Source organism: Tachyglossus aculeatus, chromosome 20 (assembly GCF_015852505.1).
Source record: "Tachyglossus aculeatus isolate mTacAcu1 chromosome 20, mTacAcu1.pri, whole genome shotgun sequence".
In the NCBI taxonomy this organism is placed as follows: Eukaryota; Metazoa; Chordata; class Mammalia; order Monotremata; family Tachyglossidae; genus Tachyglossus; species Tachyglossus aculeatus.
Window position 1 is genome coordinate 9,354,470 of NC_052085.1, and position 16,294 is coordinate 9,370,763.

General features: G+C 41.9%; 1 protein-coding gene across 1 annotated transcript in view; it reads left to right on the forward strand.

Moving 5' to 3' along the window:
• The window catches only part of KPNA3 (karyopherin subunit alpha 3), a 55,995-nt gene that overhangs the window by 12,242 nt on the left and 27,459 nt on the right, over positions 1-16,294 (forward strand). Inside the window, exon 2 of the mRNA XM_038762038.1 lies at positions 4,131-4,175. Coding sequence (XP_038617966.1) covers positions 4,131-4,175 — 45 coding nt within the window. The remainder of the gene's footprint in view (positions 1-4,130; positions 4,176-16,294) is intronic.

Genomic DNA, 16,294 nt, shown 5'->3' on the forward strand with positions numbered 1-16,294 from the left:
TAAGCGCCCAGTAAATACGATTGATTGAGGAGTTAAGTGACTTGTCCAAGATCACACAGCATACAGGTGACATAGCAGACTAGAACCCATGTCCTCTGACTCTCAGCCCAGTAATCTTTCCACAAGACCACACTACTTCTCATGGCTGTTTTCATTTATGCTAGCTCCCAGAGTACTGCAGGAACTGGATTTTGGGTTCGTCCCTAGTCTGCATCCTCCCCTGCTCAAGAGGCAGAGCAAAATTTGTTTTCTGTTGACTGGTCTGGTTGTCTGCATTAGCTAGACCTCAGAAAATATGCTGAAACAGTAAGCATTTATTTATGTTGCAAACGTTTACTAATTCCTCGAGATTCCAAAAGAGGTGGAGTAATAATACTTGTTGAGTCTTACAGTCAGGTTGCGGAATTTGCATTGTTCATTGTAGTAAAACATAAGGCTAGGCTTTCATGTAATTTGATAGAGGAGATGATCTTTAAGTAGACTTGGTTATTGGTGTGTTAGTGATAATAAAATGATGCCCAAACTTTTATGGAGAGTTTAGCCCAGGCACATCCTCCGGAGGAAAGGTACAGAAATGCATTGAAGGCCACTAACAGTAATGCTTGGGAATTTGTGGCCCGAGACAGGTCCAGTTGTCATCAGATCGCACATTTAACTAGTCTGTCTTTTGAGGACAGGCACATTGCCGCAGCTAAGGAGAAACATGGTAGATTAAAGATGGTTTTAAGTGCTGCACAGCATTGTGCCAGCCTTCACAGGGCACAGTTTGCCCCTGGTCTCTGTTTGCATTTTGAAGCATACCAAACTGGTGAGATAGAGGCCTGCCTGCCATTTTTAACAGGACCATAGGCCCCAGCTGTTAGTCCAGTGGAAAGAGCTGGTTCAGGGTTATCAGGAGACTTGGGTTCTAGTCCCAGTTTGGCAATGGCAATGAAATACCAGCTGGAAAGATCCAGTAGAAATCCTGAGAGAAAGCCAGCTAACCTGGGTATTGAAGACTTCGGGGGCTACGAAAGCAACCACCTGCCGGATTATGGCACTCTGGCACAGTATCTGGCACTCAGCTGCATCCCTTCATCTGTAAATGGGCCCTGCCCATAAAAAGTTGCTGCCCCTTTGACAAGAGCATGTGAGTGGTGTTCAGCAAACCACTATCACAGTGATCAGTTCCTTCCCATGGGTTTCTCAGTGGGAGACTCCATCTTCGGCATGCATGATGATGACTATCAGTCGTAATATTGAGAGCAGGGATCGTGTCTACTATTTCTGTGGTATTGTACTCTCCCAAGCCCTTAGTACCGTGCCATGCACACAGTAAGCGGTCAATAAATACGGTTGATCGATATCCTTGGATCTTTGTGTGCTCCCCATTTGGAGCAAGGCCCAAACTTGACATTTAAGGTGTCTCAGAAAAGACATGGAATCATTTTCCCTCCACTTCCCAAGTACAGGTGTGGATTTGCTTTAACCAAACTGTGGTTTCTTTGGTTCTGGAAGTTCAGGCTTGTAAGGGTGTTGCATATAGAGTTTAAGGAAAATCAGGCCCGCAGTTTGGGTTTTATAGGAGCCTAACTGGTTGTTGTCCTGTTCACTGAGCGTCTAGTGTGTGCACAGCATGGTGCTGCTAAGTGCCTGGGAGAGTATAGTACAACAGAGTTGGTAGGCATGATCCCTGCCCTCAAGGGGTTTACAGTGTGCAGGGAGGATCTTACAGTCTACAGGGGTGTCTCTTCATGTCTAGTAGGGGTGCCCACATTTTTTCCTCAGCACAGCAGTCCCACTGTCTCAGCTCCTTTCCCTAGAGTGTATGTGCCCTTCAAGCTATTAAAGTTTATTTTTAGGCTGGGACTCTGCTGCAAGTGTCTGTTCTAAAATGGTACACTCTGGCCCAACACGATTGGAGCCTTCTCTCCTTTTATACTTCCCCCTCCCACAGGGGTAAACAAGGAAATGGGAAAGGAGTGGAGGCCTGAGAGATGCAGGGCAGAGAGGGTCTCTTGCCTGCTAAAGTGGTCCTGAGACTGAAAATTTTGAAGATTGCCGAAGCTTTGATGTTGGCCTGCATTGCCTAAGATAAGGTCTTTTTCCTAGTGGAATTCCTGAACAGCTTTGCCAAAATCAGCAGGTGTCAGAATGAATGGTACTGTCCGTGTGAGGCCTTTGGGTTGAGACTTGATTTGTGACCTGATTTTCTGGGATTAGTGGTTTACAGGTGCTAGTCTCTGAGTCAGTGTTCAGGGGTAACTAGTGTTGATGCTTTACAGACAGTTCCTCATAAATTGTTTTTTATTTGATGTTCAAATCTATATTGGCCATATTTTATTAAGTTTTTCCTTTATGGCTATTGTTGTTTTAAGTCTATTTTGATAAATTATAGTGTGGTTGTGATAAAGGATTAAACTAGATTTAAAAAGTGAACCTATTTAAATAGTGTATCTTTTGCTTTTTAAGACTGTAACGAACAGATGGCTGAACTACTGAAGACATTTACAAAAATGTCTGAATTGTACTACATTTTAAAAATGTGACAGATTGGAAATGTATTAAGTGAGTGTAACAAGTGAAAATAGAGGATTTTATCTTGCCTTATGCAATTAGGCCCTGCATTAACTTTATTTGAATGTTAAAATAGAATTTGCAAATTTCCATTCCAATTAATTCATAGTACTTAATCAGCAACTATTTTGTGTTGAACACTGAATTTAGCAGTTGAGAGGGTATAATAGAATTAGTAGGTAGGATTAGTGCCCTCAAGGAGCTTACAATCTAGTGGAGGACACGGGCACTAAATGAATGTCGGATGGGAGGAAGTTTTGAGTATACACGATGTATATGTAGGTGCTACGGAAGGTTGTGAGGGATGCAGAAGTGCTCAAGTGGCAGTTTGGGGGTGAGAGATGTAAGTTTAGACTTCTTGGAGATAGGTCGTCAGGCTTTGAAGATGAGCAGAGCTCGGGGCTGTCAGATATGAAGGGGAAGAGAGTTCCAATCAATCATACTTATTGAGCGCTTACTATGTGCAGAGCACTATACTAAGCACTTAGGAGAGTACAGTACAACAGCATTAGCAGATATGTTCTGTGCCCATAGTGAGCTTACAGTCTAGAGGGGGAGATGGACGTTAATTTGAATAAATAATTTGTAATATAATTTAAAGATGTCAGGATGGAGAACTCGAGGGCAGTAGCGGGATTCAGGAAAATGAGGCATAGTGAGTCGGGTCGCTTGGGAGAAACAAAGAATGTGAGTTGTGTTACAGTGGGAGAAGACAGTGGATAAATAGGAAGACAGCTATAATGTGTGAGAAGGAGAAATGACAAAATAAGGTGTCAGAAGCATGCGGTGTTTGTAAAAATTAGTCCTTTGCTCAAATTTGTTTATTTCAAATTGTAACATATTCGTCAGTAGGATTATTGGTGATGTATTTGGGATATTGCATTTTTTTGTTTGTAAGATTTTATGTCTCTTCTCTTTGTCAGAGAAAGTAAACATTTTACTGAATTTTTTATAAAACCCACAAATTCAGATGTAAATTTCAGCTACTCATTAAATAATGGTTTTTCTTTTGTTGGACAGAGACCCTGGCTGTTCCTCACCTAGCATGTTGTTTATAATAATAATAATAATAATGGCATTTATTAAGCGCTTACTATGTGCAAAGCACTGTTCTAAGCGCTGGGGAGGTTCAAGGTGATCAGGATACGTACAGTTGATCACCTGGGATACATGCAAACAGTTCATTTACAATCCCCGTCCTATAAGGTGCTCATAATCTAATAATAATTCATAGCAAATGCTTAAGACAGAACACTTTTAGTATTCAATTCAATTTAGTATTCAATTTAGTATTTTAGTACAGCACCTTCATAGTAAAGGGCTTGCACATGGGAATTTGGTGCTTGTGGTTGGAGTTCTGCGTGGGTCCTGATCATTATTATGATCAATATTATGATATTCATTGTGTGCCTCCAAATTGATCAAGATGTGAAATCTTCAGACTGAGCTATTTTTTATGTCATTTTAATTTTCAGTGCCCAAGGAGAAAAGTTTTTTTAGTTCTGAAATAATTTTGGCGTTTCGGGTTTTATTTTGCACTTAGGTACTTAGATAAATCTTATTTGTTTTTGCAGACTATGAGAAGACACAGAAATGAGGTGACAATTGAACTACGGAAGGTAAGAGGCAGTTTACTTTTGCTATTTGAGAATTTAAACACGATGGGAACAATTAATCAACTTTGGAAAAAGTATGTTCAGTACCTTCCTTGGCAGCTGCCAGGGTTAGATTTCTGGAAGTACCCATGGTTGACAAAACTGAGTTTGTTCAAACCAAAGACTTTAGGAATAAAGGAGGTTTGGGCCTGCCCAGCACCTGTCATTCCAGCTGAAATAGAAATTTTGTGGAAAACGGTTGCAGTAAAGCATTTTAAGCTTGTTTGAAGCCAGTTGCTTTCAAGCATTGCACTGTGCATTTAACTTTCAACAGTTTAAACTGCAAGGTGCAGTGAACTTTACCACTGAGCTTTATAAACAGTTACAGTGAAATTCCCTGTGTGGATATAATAAATACTGTTACAGTGGCAGAGAATAACCTTGCCATCCCAAGCTCAACTGACTTGAAATGAGTTACTGTTATCAACAGCTTTGGAAAACCGTTGTTACGTAAAACTGTACTGCGGTAACCAAAATGGTGTACGTAGAATTGAGCCTGGGTCCTGAAAGCTAAGAATTTGCAAGGGAAACATTGAAACAGAAATATAGTCGCCTAGCTATACATTTCTGGTTTATAATGTTGCCTTTTAAAATAATGATGACTTTTTTCCTTTACCTTTCTTTGGGTTGTTGATATTCTACATATCATTTGTTCTAATTTTGTGTTTTTCAAACTGTTTGCTGTCGCTCCTGACGGCAAACCTACATCATCTTTGTTGATATCACTAACTCTTGTATCTGCTAAGCCCAGTGACTGGTGTGAATACTACTGATAAAGGTGTGCTGAGCTCTTGTCCGTGAATATTAATTGGATTGAGAAAATGTGCCCCGATTGTCATGCACTAATGTTTCTATGACAGCTGTTGAAGACCATGGTCAAATTGGTGCTGAAAATGCTTTCCCTTTTCCCTTGCCCTTGGGCCTGGTGAAGTTTTACCAGGAGAATGCAGAACAATTGAAAATAACTAGAGGCATTCTTGTTATTGTAATAAATAATGCTGTTCGGTGGAACAGCATGAAGTAAAGTTGATCGTGGAATGGATTTGAAGCCTAGAACCCAGAAGACAGCTAAAGTAGTTCGTAATATAGGCCCAGAAAGATGTTAGCAGTTTAGATGCTTTTTGAGAAAACAGCAGTGCTTATCCAGTTATCTTCAGAAGTGATGCTAACACGTGGTAGAAGCTGTCCATCATTTGGGCATCTCATTTCCATTTTGAAATGATTTTTAAAGGTGTGTGTGTGTGCGTGCACGCACGCGTGCTTGCATTTACACACACACATATACACACACACACACACAAAAAAAATTATATATATATATATATATATATATGTTGTTTGTGCTCAAAGCCTGTATCCATGCTGCTGCCTGGGCCATCTCCTTTCGTCAGTACTGAGCATGTGTCTCCCTTCTCCAAACCTCAAATGCTTGCCCATCTCCATATGTATCAAGAAAAGACTCCATACTGCTGGTTTTAAGGTTCACCACCATCTCTTCTACCTTACTTATTGACGCTCCTTACTCTCCAGCTCGCACTTTTTGTTCCTGCTAAGCCCACCTTACGGCTGTGCTCTGCTGTCATCTTGCCCACCCCCGGCTCCTTGCTAAGTTGTCCTCAGACTCTGCGAATCTGCAACTCTGCTTCTCTGTATCCACCAGAGCTAAGCCTTCCCCACCTTTGAAACCCTCCTAAAATCCCACTTCCTTCAATGGGCTTTTCTTGATGAATTGTCATTACTCCAGTTCCTCAGTCAATTGTATTTATCAGGTATGTGCTATGTGTACAGCACTGTACTAAGTGCTTGGGAGAGTACAGTAGATTTGGTAGACAAATGTTCCTGGCCTCAAGGAGTTTATAGTGTAGTGGGGGAGGCAGGCATTAAAATAAATTACAGATAGGGGAAATGGCATTGTACCTGGTGGGCAGGTAACATGTCTACCAACTCTTTTACATTGTACTCTCCCAAGTGCTCAGTACAGTGCTCTGCAAACAATAAGCACTCAATAAATATGATTAACACAAGTGTTTTGGGGCTAGGGTGTGGTGAGTATCCCTCCTTCAGCTGCCTTTTGCACCTGTGTATTTCTTTACATTTATCCTGGGCACTTCTGTATATTGAGTATTTGATATCTCCATGTTTGCCACCCCAGTTAGAGTCTAAGCTCTTTTGGGGACAGGGAATATCTCTTGTGCTTCTGTTGTAATTTCCAAGCAAGTAGTACAGTACATTGCACTCAAGAAAAGCCATTACTACTAACAAAACCTCATTGTGATTTTTGGGAGTATCTTGTTAAGTGTACTTGATTAATTTGTCCAGGATCTTACAGGATTATAGAGCTTGAGGTATCACAAGAATTTTCACAGTCAACACTCACCTTTTCTTAGAAGATGGTGATAGTGGCATCTGAAATCCTGTGGAATTTTATGTTGAGGGAAAGCAGACTTAAAAATATAAGATCACAAACCACAATTCTTTTGAAATAGAGGTGATCTGTAATAAAATGGCAGTCAGCCATACGGAGAATCTTTTTGTTGTCCAAAATTGAAGCACCAGTAGTCACTGGGCCACATTATTATACTAAGCGCTTACTGTGTGTCAGGTGCTGTTCAAAACATTGGGGTAGTTACAAATATCACAGTTATTTTATCCTTAACTTTCACTAGTCAACTATTGTGGATCTTTCCTACGTGGATTTATTCAAACCCTTTTTGAATCTACAAACTTGGTCTGAACAACTTTCTGTGGTATTAAAATCCACATCCTAAACTTGTAGATTTTGACAGGTAACACCCCTTGATACAGGTTTTTTTTTTTTAATGGTATTTAAGTGCTTGCTATGTGCTATATGTATCAGGCACTGTACTGAGTACTGGGATAAGATGCAAGATATTCAGATTGGACACAGTTCCTGTCCCACATGGGGCTCACAGTCTTAATCCTCATTTTACAGATTAGTTAACTGAGGCATAGAGAAGTGAAGTGACTTGTCCAAGGTCTCACAGCATACAAGAGATGGAGCTAGGATTAGAACTCAGGTCTTTTTGACTCCCAGGACAGTGCTTTATCCACTAGGCCATGCTGCTTCCCTTCAAAGGATTTTAGTATCATTTAAGGCCCTGGCTCAGGAGGAGGCTTTCTTGAAAGTTAGTATAAAGGCCATACCCTCAGATACTGGCAAACTTTCTTTGCTTTGTAAGACCTCCATCTCAGTGTCAGTAGAAGTGTTCAAAAGATTGTGTTCTCATCTTCGCAAGATTCCCTCGTGATGAACTTGGAAGTATATACATTCTGCAGGGAAGCTTAGTGTTGTGAATGGGGCCGTATGGTATCTTTAGTGGTGGATAGGAGCTCTTGGTTTGGTGGTGTATGTAGCGTTGGATCACTTCCATCTTAACATGTAACCACTCCTCTCATAGTCCTTAACTTGATTTTTATGTCATAAAACAGGTCTTTTTCTCTGGATCAAAATGACCTGCCAAGTGTTGAGGATATTGTTGCTTGTTTTGCTGAAAGTTGTTTTCTACTAGCTGTTCAGTCAATGAAAAGTATTTAACTGCATACTCTGCAGAGCACTGTACTGAGTTCTTGGGAGAATACAATAGACCTAAACATGATCATCATCATCATCATCATCATCATCAATCGTATTTATTGAGCGCTTACTATGTGCAGAGCACTGTACTAAGCGCTTGGGAAGTACAAGTTGGCAACATATAGAGACAGTCCCTACCCAACAGTGGGCTCACAGTCTAAAAGGGGGAGACTGAGAACAAAACCAAAGATACTAACAGAATAAAATAAATAGAATAGATATGTCCCATGGGGGGCTCACATCATCATCATCATCATCATCATCCATCGTATTTATTGAGCGCTTACTGTGTGCAAGCACTGTACTAAGCGCTTGGGAAGTACAGGTTGGCAACATATAGAGACAGTCCCTACCCAACAGTGGGCTCACAGTCTAAAAGGGGGAGACTGAGAACAAAACCAAAGATACTAACAGAATAAAATAAATAGAATAGATATGTCCCATGGGGGGACTCACATCATCATCATCATCCATCGTATTTATTGAGCGCTTACTGTGTGCAGAGCACTGTACTAAGTGCTTGGGAAGTACAGGTTGGCAACACATAGAGACAGTCCCTACCCAACAGTGGGCTCACAGTCTAAAAGGGGGAGACAGATCTCTGCCCTCAAGGAGTTTACAGTCTAGTGGAGGAGACAAGCACTAAAATAAATTCTTTCATTCATTCATTTGCATTTGTTGAGCACTTACTGAATGCAGAGCACTGTACTAAGCACATGAGAGAGTACAGTGCAACAATAAACAGATGCATTCTCTGCCCACAGCAAGCTTACAGCCTAGTGGGAGCTTTGGGGGTGGGACGACAAGACTGTAACCGGTAGGAGGAAGCAACAGAGTGCAGCATCCGAGTGCAGTGTTGGGGCTGAAGCTATTGCTTTCATCCATCCAGTCTTCATGGTGAAGGCTTAGTGCAATTCATTCATTCATTCAATCATATTTATTGAGCACTTACTGTGTGCAGAGCACTGTACTAAGCGCTTGGGAAGTACAAGTTGGCAACATATAGAGATGGTCCCTACCCAACAGCGGTCTAACAGTCTAGAAGGGAGTGCAGTGAGACACATACGTGGGTCATGAACTAGTCTACACTTACTGTATTTTATGATCCAACATGGTGGTATTCCTTCAGGGAACTGTCATCATGGGGGATTCTTTGCTATAAACTTGAATGGCTGGGGTTAGTTTGCCCTTTAGTTCAACATGGAGGTATTTAAAGGTCATAACTGGAACTGGACACAAGAATGTATTACTCCATTGGTAATAGTATGTAAGGGCCTACTTTGTGCAAAGTACTGTACTAGGCTCTGGGGAAAATTGTCCAGGTTAAAATTAGACCCAAGAGGTTCCTCTTCAATATGAAACCAAAGAGTGAAACCAGCTGTTTAGTTAAACACTCAATTGGTTTTCTGGGTCTTGTCATTAAAAATCTATTCTGATACATTACTGGAGTGAAGGTCAATGGGTCATGAGAAAATTCAGCATCAGCAGCCGTGCTTATGTGTGTACCCCGCATATTGTTAACAGAGTGAATCAGATCGGAGAGCCATGTGGCCCAACTCCCGGTAGTCAGGCAGAATATGGTCATGGGTCCCTTGGGGGTGGGCGCACTCTCTCTCTGTCTCCCCTGGCTCCTATCTCTGTTACTTAAGAGTTTCCGACAACTCTGGGTGGAACTGTCTCCCCTTTCTGTTCTCTAGCTGTGTGCCCTTGCTTTCTGGCTTCTAGCCCAGGTTTTGAAATGGTATGGAGGGTCAGGAATATACTCATACCCCTCTTTTGCGTCCAGCTTCATGCTGAGGGTGGGCTAAAGGCATGTGAATGATTCAGGGCACTTCCCATGGCACCATTTTTAGAAATTGACCAGAAGCTGAGCCAGGAACTGGTAAGTTGGAGCATGTAGGAAGGTGAGGAGGATTTCTTGAGAGAGTCCAACAGACCAAAATTTTCCAGACAGGACCCCTCTCTTTCTCTTAACATCTTACAAAGTTTCTTTTCCCCATCCTACAAGAAGTTTTTATTCAGGAGCAGAAGTTCATCTCCTGCCTCAGCTTCTGGTGAGCCACAGAGCCAACTATTTTGGGGGAGTAGCTTGGTAAGCTCTATACTGGGACAGGAAGTAGTTTGCTCTCTTCCAAAGGGTGAATTTTTTTTTAGTAATTATTATGTTGTGTATTCTGTTAAAGAACATAAGGCATTTGGTGACACGCAGGGAAGTGGAATAAACACAAATTCAGAAGCAAAGGATGTTGCTTGGCACAACAGTACAAACTTTTAGAAAATATCAATTTCTTAACTGGTCATCTCACCTCAAATTCTTGAAGCACAGCTTTGAATTTGAGGTGAAGAAAATACTTGAGCTTTTTACTCCTTACTTCTTAAGATTGTTTAGAAAAGTGTTTCTCACATCCTCTAAAATATTTATCTTGGGATTTTAACAAATGCTGGGATGGTTCATAATGCGAAACCAGAAATTTATGGAATAGTAAGATGTCAAGAGAAAATTTTAGGAATGCCTCATCTGACATGGATTCCTTTCTCTGGCCAAGGCAAATTAGTCTCTATGCCTTATTTCCTGCCATTAAAATGTGGATAATTGCATTTACCATATCTCATATCTATGAAAGGCTAAATTAGAGAAATTGGCATTAAAAAACAGTCCCAGCAAATCTCACAGGAAATGACTTCTCCCATCAGTGGAAACACTGTTGTCTTCCTCGAAAGACTAAAGATATTCTAGAGAATAAAGACCATCCTACTTACTTTCTTCTCTTCTCTATGGGAAATAAAGGAATAGTGAACTTTAGAGAGTGTCTGCTTGTATTTCACTGGTCACATAGCTCAGCAGCACTGCTATTTTTTTTTTTTGGTAGAAATGATGCTTGTAACAATCTCCGTGTTTGACTTTCCTAAATTCACCATTTTGAAAAAAAAAACTCTTTGATTACAGAGACCATATCATGTTCTTGAGAAAACTGACACTTTGGTATATGCTGTTCCCTTCTCTCCATTCTTGTTATTTTCTGTTTTAAAATCTTTGAAGGTCAGGAACTATCAGCCATACCAGGATCCCCCCCCCAAAAAAAACAGTGCACACTGGTAGGAGTTGTAGAGTAGGTTTTCAAGAACCACATAAAAAATTGAAGCCCAAAAAGTGACAACTAGTTTTCTTTATTGTACTTGTTTGTCTTGTGCTACTCAGATCCTGAACAAATTCTGTTGCCTGGATTAGATGGTAAGTAGCTTGAGAGCAGGTAATGTTACTCTACTCCCAAGCTTCTTGAACAGTGGTCGATAAATAGCAATGGTGATGAATACCAAATGGTAGAAAAATCACCGTTATTTTGTTAATATGTTTTGTACTCTGTCTCCCCCTTCCAGACTGTGAGCCCACTGTTGGGTAGGGAGTGTCTCTATATGTTGCCAACTTGTACTTCCCAAGCGCTTTGTACAGTGCTCTGCACACTGTAAGCGCTCAATAAATACGATTGATTGACTGGTTATTGAGCACACTTTCTATTTGGGATTTGAAACTAAAATGGCCCTTGGGTTCAGGACTCTTGTGAGAATAGAGTTTTACCATGAACTAGAGGCAGTGCACTGCACAGTCATCACATGAAACACTTTTAGTATTTGCATGAGTCCTTTCTAGACTATAAGCTCCTTGTCTACCAGTTCTGTTCTACTGTATTCTCCCAAGCGCTTAGTACTGTACTCAGCACATAAGTGCTCAATAAATTCCATTCATTGATGGGTTTTGACAGGGCAGTATAATAATGTTCCAGGACACTCAGGAGAACTGCTGCAGTGCTGCTCCAGGACCTACTGGAGGGACGCAACCGTGGATGGCATTATTTTGAATGTGACCAGCTATTCCTCAAACTGTAGACTACAAAGACTGAATCATAGGCACCTGGTGCTTTAGGTGGCCTCATAGGCAACCTTCCCCCAAGCTGTTACTCTAGCAGCCGTGTTTATTTAGCCTCCCTCAGAGGGAGCGTGAAGTTGTCATCCAGGGGCCCGGAAGGGCTCATTATTGATCACAAATTACAGTTGTTGGAAGTACCTCTGCTCAAGTTGTCCCCTACATTGGCCCTATCCCATTTTCTCTTGCTCTTCAATTTTTCAGTTGGTTCTCCTTTGGGAGTCGAATTTAAATTTACCTTTCAGATTCTACCACTCTGACCTTGATTCCCTTTTTTGCCCCCCACCTGTTTCCATTCATTCTGTCTGTGGGCCCTATGTGCTTTAAATAGTATCTTAGTCTCCTTTGAATTGACTCATTCCTGGAATCCTGCCTTGGAACATCTACAACTGGCTAGTGTAGTTGTCTTAAAACCAAATTAAATGAAATGAATTCCTTCATTTCAAAAGGCATCTTCTCCCTCCCTCCTCCCCATTTATGACATATGTGTAGCGGCCAGTGTTTTTGGAATATGACTTCCATGAGAGCAGAAACTCTGTTATTCACATGATGTACTGCACTTGGTCGTTGCTAAACATCTCTCCTGGCTTCTTCTTCATCTTTACCACGCATAGTGTACATGTCAAAACCTTGTAAGTAATATGAATGCTTGTCTGTTCTAATTCTAGGTTTCCTTTGATAGCAGTATTTCCCTAGGCATGAATAGGAGTTTAACATGATGCTGGTTGTAAAAGTTGATAGCAGAGGAACAAGAAGCAAAATCCATAAAAATCAGTATAGATGTGTTTTATTTGGAACAATAGACTGAAACAATAAGATTGCCTTAATAGCATTTAAACTTCTCACCAGACATAAAGATGTAAAACTGTGGAAGGGGGCATTACTGTACAAATGGAGTAAATCTGAGAAAATAGACCAAGGAAAATTCATTTTTTTTAATCTGCAGGAAAATTAATTGAAAGAAAAATCCTACAATATTGAATCATAAAAAATGCAAGAAAGATAACTTTGATCCCTATAGACAGACTAAAGAGAATTATGTTTAATCAAGTTAAGTACTTGCGATACTAAAGTACAATTTTCATTTTAAAAATGATAGTTGATATGAGCCAAGGGTTCCAGTTCAACAGATGAGAATCCAAAAGCTCAGCATAGCAGAGTAGTAGGCGAAAGTTGAGTCTCACAAGAGGTCATCCCAGAAAAAAAGTCTCCTAAGCGATTTGATTTGTTCATAGCTGACATCTTTCTGAAAATTCATAATTCAGTCTGTAAGCAGGGATTTAATGACTGCATAAAGTAGCTTAGGAAGCAAAACTTACTGACCCTGGAGCCACATGAGACCGTCGAAGAAGTCTGAGCCGGTGGCTGCAGTTACTGTCCCCCGGGTGACGCTTGTTCACTGGTTCAGGAAAAGGTGAGCTTCACTGCCGACATCTTGTGTGTGGCGCGGCCCGGCCCGGCTTGGCCCGGCACAGCACGGCCCGGCCCGGCCCTCCGCCCTTACCTTCCCCCTGCCCCAACACCCGCAGCCTTCTGCTGCGGTCCACAGCCTCCATACTCCTGCCACCAAAATCCTGCTGCGAAGGAGGAGGTGTGTTTTCAGAAATGTTTCGAAGCTGGAGAGCACTGTGGTCTGGAGGATTTGAGGAGGTAGGGAGTTCTGCAGGGTCGAGGGCATAAACATGCAGGTTGGAGGCGGGATAGGTGAGAGCAAGGAACCATAAATGAAAGGCTTGCTTGAGAGAAATGTGGAGCTTTCCTCTGGGCGTGGCAAAGCAGTCCACTTGAGCTGGAGAACTTGTATGCCAGTGAGCCTGAGCAGGAATGATTGGGACTGGCAGGAAGGAGTTATCCCGAGGCACAGGTAAGCAGCGTAGCTTTGCCTCACTAGGTCACTTGCTCCACTCCACCAGTCTAGCCTGCTTGGTGATGAGGAATGGATCAGACAGGGTACCCACCCCCCAGCTCTGACAGCCAGTCAAGCCAAAATGAAGTAGCCCCTGAATCTTGATGAAACGTTCCAGGCAGCCAAATTTTTAGATTAATTTTCAGCATCCAGATTTTGTCTCAACTGCTTTCTCAAGATCTATGGAAACCATATAGAGGTTTTGATGTTCTTCCTTGCAATTTTCTTGTATCTGGGTGGTAAAAATCACGCAGGAACTGAAACCTCATCATGATTCCGTGTTTGGTCGACAGTATTTTTCCATGCTAATCAAGGGGTACCCAGGCTAGGATCCTGCTGGGAGATGGAGCTGCCTCAATAATTGTTGCAGTTTGATCTTTTGCATTTCTTCTTGTAGAAGGAGATGATAGTAGGAACTCTTCAATGGTCCATATATATGTCTGTTTAAGCAGGCTGCCTCCAAGTTTATAGATCTCACCAGATATGCTGTCAGGCTCAGGTGCTTTTGTCATTTTTTCTGGCTATGCTGCAGTGACTTCCCCAGTAGTTTGTTTTCCTCTGTTTTGGGCTTTTTTCATGGCATTTACTATGTGCCAGGGACTGTTCTAAGTGCTGGGATAGGTGGACACAGTCTGTGTTCCACATGGAGCTCACAGTCTTAATCCTCATTTTATAGATGACGGAATTGAGGCGCTTGCCCAGAATCACACAGCAGGTAAGTGTTGGAGTCGGGATTAGAGCCCGGGTCCTTCTGATTCCGAGGCCCATGCCTCTAGCCATGCTGTTTCTCATATTCATTCACCTGTATTTATTGAGCACTTACTGTGTGAAGAGCACTGTACTCAGCGCTTGGGAGAGTACAATTCAACAATAAACAGACACGTTTCCTGCCCACAACGAGATTACAGTCTAGAGAACGAGTTTACTCTTGTCTTCATATGTTGGAAGTTGTTCTAAAGCCTCACCTTCAGTAGTAAAGGGCGTGTAGAGGAAAATATTGAAATAATGCCGTCTCTTCAGGGTTCTTTTTGTCTGTGATGTGGCTGGAGGTGTCTTTGGTTTTTAGAAGTGCTGTGGTGATGGCATGTACTTTGCATTTAGGTGTGTACCCCTTAAGTACTTGATAGTCACTCCTCCCCCAGCCCCACAGCCCTTGTGAAGGTACCATCTGTAATTTACTTTAATGTCTGTCCTCCCCCTCTAGTCTGAAAGCTCCTTCATGGGCAGGGATCATGTCTACCTGCTCTGTTGTATTGTGCCCTCCCAAGCATTTAGGACAGTGCAATATACACAGTAAGTGCTTGATAAATACCATTGATTGATTGATAGATGGCTGATAAACACTTTGTACAGTGCTCTGCACACAGTAAGTGCTCAGTAAATACGATTGCTGGGTTTGGTGGCATACAACAAAGCCTTGGATCGCTACTGTTTTGGCATCCCACCACCCGTCCCTCCTGTTCCTTAAGAAACAAGAGGAGTGACTGTGGCCAACTCCATCCCATCTCACTGCTACTACTACCTAAATTCACTACTTTATCAGTAACATCCCCTCTTTGGAACTTAAAATGGTTGGTGGGGTCAGAGTTATTTTGGAATGATACAAGGTTAGAGGTGCAAACCAGACTTGGAAAAAGCGTTTTGTGTTGGGTAAATGCGAAATCTGGCCAGAAGCAATCAGCCACGGTTTAGCTTCCTCTGAACCAAGTGGTAATCTGTTTATCATCTTCTACAAATGGTAATTGCTAATAGAGCCTTTGCAAAGGATTGGGTATCAGACTTGGAATTAAATCTCAAGGAAATTGTGATAGTTGACAGTTCCTTTCAAATGATTCTCCTAAAGCTGCAATTTCTGACTTTGTTTCCACTGTAGTTTGCACATTGCTTGCAGCTTTGTCACTTCAGATTTAAATTATTTTAGGGTGCTCTGCTGAGAGGGATTTGGAAGTTGAATCTTTTGTTGAGGAAGGAGTTAGGAGAAAATGGATCGAATAAGAAGGGTGGAAATGGATACAATGAACTTTCTAATTGATGAATACTTATTTTAGGGATGGTGTGGATTTTTTTGGTTTGATTAAAAGGTAATTCTTTGGAATACGCTGGGATATTCATCAAATCATGGACAATATGGAAGGGTCAATGGGGCTATGCCTCAGAGATTGTCCCTCTTACTGACCAGGAAGGATGAGACAGTGGAAACAGAAATGAATTGAGCCTGAAAGGGAGGAAAATATACGGCTTTCCTTCCCCTCACCAATCTCGTTAGCTGCATGTGGCCATTCAGACAGCGTTTCTATATTTTGGAAATCTGAAAGGGATTAAAAGGAAAATCTCCCTCCTAATTGTCAGTGTTGCTGCGGAAGATTGGCTGAGTTATTTGCTTTCCTGAAAACTGGTAGAACTGGCCAAAGAACTGTACAGCAGCCCAAGAGGAGGAAGAGGGAAGCAGTATTTTGGGGCCTTTGACAGAGGCCCCCCTCCCCTGGCCTGTCTCCTGCCTTGGATACTTGCTTCCCTCTCCCATTTATCCCCCTTTCCTTTGTCCCCCACCAGTTTGGATCCCTGTTCTTCTGCCCCAGGTACCTCTCGAGAAGGGGTGCCTGAACCAACCTGGTCTCACCTAGCAAGACATTCAGAACATTCAGGGACAACAGAAGAGA